We start from the raw sequence: 7,830 nt of genomic DNA on the forward strand, positions 1-7,830 counted from the left end.
CCAATGGACTCTCATATGAACATTTGAAAATTGCCCTGTTCTGACTTTTTTCTAGTTCCCTGTCTAGAACTTGTAATGCTAATTACTCTTGCCTTTACTTCTCCTTCACATCTCCTATTTACGATTCAAGGACTTTCTTTTCCCCTTAGAGATTAGACTTGTACAATTTGAGAGTCTTTTAGATGGACCCACTGAAGGGATACTCCAGTTGCCTCACTCTGTGCTCCTGTTCGGCATGGAAGAAGCCAGAACAATCTACAACCCAATTACCTATGACAATTTGGGTAACCTCTTCAGTAGATGGTCTGATAAGACTAGGAGGTAGGAATTGACTAGGCAGTTAGGGTAAAAAGACCCCACAGGAAAGTAGCTAGTTTCTGGGCTAAAAGTTAAAAGGTCCTGGGCCTCTTAGCAACATACTCTCTGCCATAGGCCAAAAATGCTGAAAGTATTTTGGAGTTTGTATTTAATCCTTAAAAGATTTTAGGGTTACCTCTTCAGAGGGTGGAGTGTTATAGTAGCCCAAAGCCCCATAAAAATAAATAAATCAAAGAAGGAAAAAGATACATATATGAAATTGGGTGGGGGTAGTAAGGGGGATGCAGATAGGGAAAAGGATCTGAATATGATTGAAATATATTATGTGAAATTCACAAAAAATTAATAAAAATTATTTAAAAAAACGAATCTGGCCTTCATAAGCCAATCATTTGGACAATTGACTCAATATCCAGCCTTGCTGTAAATAAACTCCCATTATCATGAATTTTGTCCACAAGATCCCATGGACTACCATTTACTTAACATATTAATATGCTGTCATTTAATATTTAAAATTTTTAAATTTTATTTTTATTTTATGTGTGAGAATGTTTTGTCTGCATGTATGTAAGAATTCTTTGTGCCTGCAGTGCCTGCAGAGGTCAAAGCAGGGCATCGGAGCCACTGGAACTGGAGTTATGGGAGGTTTTTAGCTGCCCTGTGGGTGCTGGGAACTGAACCCAGGTTCTCTTCAAAAGCAGCCAGTGCTCTTACCCACTGAGCCATCTCTCCAGACCTACTCTCAAATTTTTATAAAAATTCAAATGGGAAAAAATGTCATGTTATCTAATCATTCTTCATAAAAAACAATGTCTTCTACCAACCAGACAAATATTTTTCTTGACCCAAAGAACAGAAATTTTAGAATGGCTCTCATCAAGCTTTGAGGGATATATGAGTGTTTGGTTGGAACAGTCCTGCCTTGGTTTCTCTACTCTTAAAATAGAAAAAAAAGCATTTGTCTTTGCTAGATGTTTGATCAACAGCAAACGTAACTCAGTATGGTATAGAAAATCGGCAATGAATTCAGATGTTTCGATTACAAGTCAAGCTATTTAACTAGTTTTGTCCTTTTGAGTTAATCTTTCAGTGCCTTAATTTTCTTATTTGTAAAATGAAAATAATAAAATGCCAATCCTTACAGGCTGTGGCAAGGACCCAATGAAATAAAGTTTCAAAGCACCCAGAACAGTGTGTGGTATGTAGTTCTATCTAGTAAGCATTCTAACACAGAGCAGTACACACGCAAAGCAGATACTCAAACATTGTGGAATGAATGAGTAAAACAGGCACTAGAACTAACTGAAAAAGAGACAAGGTTTTCTTTCACATACAGCAGAAAACCTTGAACCACTGTGATGGCAGGGGACATTCACCAGACTCTAACTTAGGGCCATACGACCTTGAGTCAATAGTCTGATTTAGCTCTGGGCATTCCAACATGTCCCCACCATGTCCCATATAACTTCTAGATTCATGGCTGTTTAGAGGAGACAGATGTGATGCATGTATTTCGTTTACTTACCATTCAGTCATCTGCCCTACTGTGCCAAGTGCTTACAGTTTTGGAAACAGATTTCTTTCAAGGATGTGAAGATATGTGAAAAATCTGGGGAACAGTAAACTTTTCATTATTTCTTTTTCCTTATAATCTTATGGGCCCATGCTCATTTCTAAATACTCTGATTCTCAGAGGATCCTTACCTCAACTGCAAAATAGTTTTAAGTCTTGTTCTGGGTTGAATAAATTCCATGAACTTTGTTTCTACTCAGAACAGAACTTTCCTTAAAAATGCATGTGCCATTCACAGCTCTGATAGTCTCCAATTAATTGTTTTAAGTGTTATTTCCTTATCTGGTTAGACTAGATGTCACACTTAATGAATGAAGTAGGAGGCAATTCAGAAAAAAAAAAAAAAAAAAAAAAAAACCTCAATCCCAGAATAAATGTGAGTTATTATAATGAAGTGCAAAGAGATGTGAGTTCAAATCACAGATCCAATCCTTATACAGTAGGTCACCACAGACCATTTGTTTAACCTCAGCTTCAGTCTCCTTGCCCTCCCTCTCAAAACACCACCTCAGTGGTGGTTGTGAGCATTCAGCATGGCAGTGACAGTAAGCCTGAAGCAGAATTCACATTGGATAATTACGAGCCTCTGTTATTACCAGTTGAGCTCCTTGGATTCTTGCTCTGAGTAGTTTTCTCCACATATACAGCAGGTACATTCATACCAGCCTGGCCTCATTCATAAAGGTGTCAGTTCTCTATAGCTACGTCTTACCTGCCCAAAGCAATGGTTAGGTCTTTCTCTGAAACTTGGACTCCACAAACTCCTCCATTATTCAATTCTTTCAGTTCCTTCATGTTTCTGGCTGCCTTCTGAAGATGGATATAGGCCTGTTTTCCAGTGAAACAGTCAAGGCAAATGCCAAGCACACTGTCACTGAACAGAGACAGCAGCCAATATGCTAACAGAAGGAGCCCTTTGGAAAACAAAGCAGTATTAATTGTGTACTTTACTTTCCATGTGTCAAGAAGGACAAATTCTCTGAAAAAGAACAAAGCCTTGGGTTTCCTGTGGTGGCTGCCTGAATCCAGGTCTGGAGTGGGTAGTGAGGGTTTGCAGGAACGGAAACTGTAAATTAGACGAGATTTCCTTTAGAGACATCTACTGCATGACAACAGTTATTCATGTTTCCCAAATTGTTTCATAGCAATGGGGAAAGAGAGGAACTAATCATGCTAAAAGGGACTTTTGGGTTATTTAGAAAATCCAAGAGAAGCAGGTTTTTAGCCAGAGGCGAACAACAGGAAAGAAAATCCCCTTAATTCCCAAACATCCTCCATTTCCCACATTTCCATTCTCCCCCCATTAAGGGTACAAAAGCCAAAGACCACATACTGTATTTTGCAAGCTGAGCAACAGAACCAAAATAGTAGAGGGGTGGGTATGTGAGCTCAGAGTGCTTAGGCTTATTCTGTCTTCCAAGTGAGATATCAAAAGATTAAAATCACAAGTTTCTTTTTTGTTGTTTGTAGTAGGTTTGGGGGGAATTTTTTGTTTTGCTTTGTTTTTTTTTTTGAGACAGGGTCTCACTATGTAGTCCTGGTTGGCTTGAAACTTGCTATGTAGACCAGGATGGCCTTGAACACACAGAGATTCACTTGCCTCTGCCTCCAAAATGTTGGGATTAAAGGTGTGTCCCACCCTGGCCAGCTCACAAGTTTCTTGAGATGACACATTGATATTTTGGGGGTCTTAAGTGCCTACCAAAGGTCTGTGTGGCAAGAGCCTATAAGCTAGTGTTGACACCATTGGGAGATGGTGGGACCTTAAAAAAGTGCAATGTGGTGGGAGGTCATTGGGAGATGCCCTGGATGGGACTCCAGCCCCTTTCTCTTTGTTTCTTTGGGGTAAGTGGTTCTGCTCCATTAAGCACTCCTGCCATGATGTTCTGCCTTGCTATGGCCAAAAGCAAAAAGACCAACAGATCATGGAATGGAACCTCTAAAACAAAGAGCCAAAATAAACCCTTTCTCTTTCTAAGTTAAGTATCTCAGGTGATGTGGGAACATTCCAATCTCCCTTTCTGGAGATATGAGGACTTCTTCGGTCATTTTTTTTTTTTTTTTTTTTGTTTTTTGTGTGTGTGTGGGTTTCTGCATGTGTGTGCAATGCCCATGGAAGCCAGAAGAGGGCATTGGTTCACCTGGAACTGGAGTTACAGTGAAATATTCTCAATAGCATCAAAATATGCTAAAATGATCAAGGACCCATTAATTTGCTGGATGCTGGCTCTATATTACAATCACCCGAGTGGCTTTCAAACATCTCAATGAACAGATATAACCTAGACCTAGTAAATAAAAATCTCTGGGGAGGAAGCCATTTGACATTTATTCTTAAAGTTCCCCAGGGAATTACAACTGGTGGGTGGGTTATTTAGTAAACAGATTTAAATTACCACTCATTCTTTCCGTTCCTATACTGCTACCACCACCACTTCCATTGCACTGTGAACACTGATTTTCTTGAGTGTTCCATGGAGAGCAGACTAGACTTAGAACACTTCAGTTGGCTTTGAGGTGAGTTGTTTTGACAGCACTCATATGGCTCAAGTCTGGGTTTATACCAAGAGACACAGAGAGAAAATGTTCTTTGATGGAGACAAGTACTTTATGGAGTGCCCAGATGTTGGAGCACAGCTAAAAAGGACCTAGTTTTATTTCCCACCCTCCCAGATATGGGATGATCCATCTGGCGCATGGCATATGGCCTATAACCTCAATCACCGAATCCACTTGGGAAAGAAAGGATATTGGTTCTGCAGGAGCCAGGCCATGCCCAGAGTGTAGTAGACCATGACCACAGCATCCAGGATTTCCTTTTTCTCTGCATCTGAGGTTGTGTTTCTCTTCCAGGTCAACAGTGTGTTCTTAGCCAACTCAGCATGTTTCTTGGCCTGAGCTGGGAGGCCTAGAAGTTAGAGAGTGGGAAGCAAGCAATAAAAGACATTACAAGGCATGTTCCAGTCCAAGATGTTCCTGGAAGAGGGTGAGGTGGCCGTGCAATTGTCATAGCTCCTAATACTGGTTCCTAACTCTGACTGCATAATCATAGTATCTGGCATATTGATAAAGAATAGATTCCCAAGCCCAACCTATACCTGATGAGTTGGAATCTTTAGAAGAAGAGGTCCAGGAAGTTTTATCTTTCTGAAGCCTTCCCAGCATTGATTTGTGGACCTCAGTTTGGAAATAACTAACAGTAATAGAAACAGTAATGCATCTCTCCTTCCCAATTCTGCTGCGAATGATATGTGACCTTTTCAACTCGCAAACCTTCTCCATCCTCCAAATGTCAAATAATTATAAACACTGTCTCTTAACTAAGCACATGGAGACAGTACAGGAACAAACTATGTTATGCCATACGGGGCTGTGCTTTCAGCTTTCTGGAAAAGGCGTTCTATAAATACAAGGGGTTGTGAAGGCAATTACTTCCATCTGGGATTTCTTTTTGTCCAATCCAAGATGAAGCTGGTGATACTAATTGGTCACACACACACACAGGATCCAATTTCTAAAGGCAGTGAGGCCCTCACTAGGCAGAAAGAGGGAACACCAAACCCCAGCTAGACAAAACTGGTAGGGCCCCTCCTCTTGTTTTCTAAGAAAGGGCTGGTGTTCCTGAGAACTTACTCAAGCTACTTGTCCAGTTAACAGAGGTAGAAGGTAGACTTGAGAACATTCTACTTATACTACTGCCTCATTATCTACCCTAATACCCTAAATCATCTTTCCCTTTTCCTGATGGGAAAAGAAGAAAAGCCAGAATTCTAGTTCTCTTCCACTCTACTAAAAACAAGGGCTAGTTTTCACTTTCAGCCCTCTCTGCAGGAACCTAGGGACTGGTAAACATTTTCACCCCTGACAAGTAGGCCCACTGTGCCCCTAACCCTCAATTCACACCACTGGCTCAGGTCCTACACAGCTTGCTTTGCCTTTGACCTTGGAGCATGGTTTCACAGTATGGGTTCAAGTCAGTTTCAACAAGGATAATTTGAAAGGACTTGCCTTTGATGCCTGAAGCCCTCTTATGTTCTAAATGTACAAGACCTCCTTATTCAGTTAAAACAATGAAAGAGAACAAAGCCTCTTCTGGAACAGCTATAAACCTGATCCTGAAGCCAACTAGTCTCAGAGCTCAACTGGAAAGAGAAATGAACTTTGGAAAAGAGAGAGTTTTCTTCAAAGTTAGCAGATAGAAGTGGCTCTCAAATCGCTTTATGCAAATTCCTGTGCCTCAATTCCAACAGTTATGTTTCACGAGCAGTAAGGTGAGAGCCAAGGATTCATTTGCAAGAAACAAAATCTTGGGGGTAACCAAAAATTCAAATTGATAACAACTCTCTTAGGTGATATTACTGCAAGCTGTCTGAGGCCCACACCTGGAGAAAGAGTTAGAAAAATCTTTATAGAGGAAGTGGGGCTAATCTTGATTTGAAAAGTGCGTAGGATTTTGAATAACACAGGAGAGGAGGAGTTTCCACTTGAGTAAAATCTGAGGCGATAAAAACATAAGAGGTGCATGCGCGCGTGCGTGCGTGCGTGTGTGTGTGTTTGTGTGTGTGTGTGTGTAAGGCTGAGGGATTATAGGAATGTTAGGGAAAACAATAAAAGAAGTCTGACTAAAGGATGAACTTGAAGACTTACAAATTATTCATTAGATATTTAGAATGTAGTCTTAGATGCTAGCCTTCATGAACTACTATAACAGACTATCTAAGACTGGAAATTTTAGAATAGAAATTGATTGTTCAATGAACTAGAGCCTGGGAAGTCCATGATCAAGGCAAGTGCAAATAGTTATGCCTTTCTTGCAGCTCTTTCACATGAGAAGATAGAAGAAAAAGGGCTGACTACTTCCTAACGCCTCTTCCAGAGGGGCCTAATGTCATTCTTGGAGAGGAACGCTCCTGGCCTAATCATCCCCCAATAGCCCCTCTTTCTAATACTTTCACATTGTTGATACCTGAATTTTAGAGAGGACATATTCCAAGCATTGCGGATATCAAGATGAGGTGACTGGATCTCATCTGTCATGTGCTTCTGAGTCTTTACAGGTTCTAGTTACTTTTTCCGCTGCTGTGATAAACCACTCTGACCAAAACAACTTGGGGAGAAAAGGGTCTATTTCCTTCATAGTTTCTTTCTTGTCATGAATTTTACTTTAATTTTTAAATTATTAATTAATTATATTTAGTTTCTTTTGAGACAGGGACCCACTACATAGCCCTGGGTGACTTAGAACATGCTTTGAAGACCAAGTTCTCTTAGAACTCACAGTGATCTGCCTGTCTCTGCTTCCCTGTCTCTTCTCCTGGAATTAAAGGCATAGGACACCACACTGGCCTTTATTTTACTTTATTTTTGAGAAAGAGTATCGCTGTGTAATATAGCCTGACCTTGAACTCACTGTATAGGCTGGTCTCAAACTTGTGATCCTCCTGCCTCACCTTTCCCATGTTCCTGGAGGTTACAAGGATGTGCTGCTGTGCCATCCTGTGCAATCATCATTAGAATAGATTATATGTTTCTATGATTGAAAAGTTAAAATTAAGTCAGGCATGTTAGTACATGTCTGTAATCCTCAGTACTTGAGGAGTAGAGGCAGGAGGATCCGGAATTCAAGGTCATCCTCAGCTACATAGTAAATTGGAGGCCAGCCTGTGCTACATAATACACTGTCTCAAAAGAAAAGTGAAACTTCTATGAAAAATCAAACACTGAGGTCTCATTTCCAACCCTGTTTGTTTTCACCACAGGCACCTCTGTGTAACTTTTTCTTTTCATTCTTATATGCTATTCATTTTGTCTACATGAAATATAAGCATACATACCCATCCCTCTTTCCCTCTTATACAGTTCTTTTCACGACTTACACAAAACAAGCTACATTCTAATGATTTCCTTTTCGATAAAGATGTATCCAGGAGATCTTT

The 7,830-nt window shown here is 40.3% G+C and overlaps 1 protein-coding gene across 1 annotated transcript in view; it reads right to left on the minus strand.

Annotated features, from left to right (window-relative positions):
* The window catches only part of Ttc23l (tetratricopeptide repeat domain 23 like), an 80,016-nt gene that overhangs the window by 57,973 nt on the left and 14,213 nt on the right, over positions 1–7,830 (minus strand). Inside the window, 2 exon segments of the mRNA XM_017798692.1 lie at positions 2,607–2,732; positions 4,646–4,802. Of these exon segments, the coding sequence (XP_017654181.1) occupies positions 2,607–2,732; positions 4,646–4,802 (283 nt within the window).

This window comes from Nannospalax galili, unplaced genomic scaffold, assembly GCF_000622305.1.
Source record: "Nannospalax galili isolate Female #2095 unplaced genomic scaffold, S.galili_v1.0 scaffold150, whole genome shotgun sequence".
NCBI lineage: Eukaryota > Metazoa > Chordata > Mammalia > Rodentia > Spalacidae > Nannospalax > Nannospalax galili.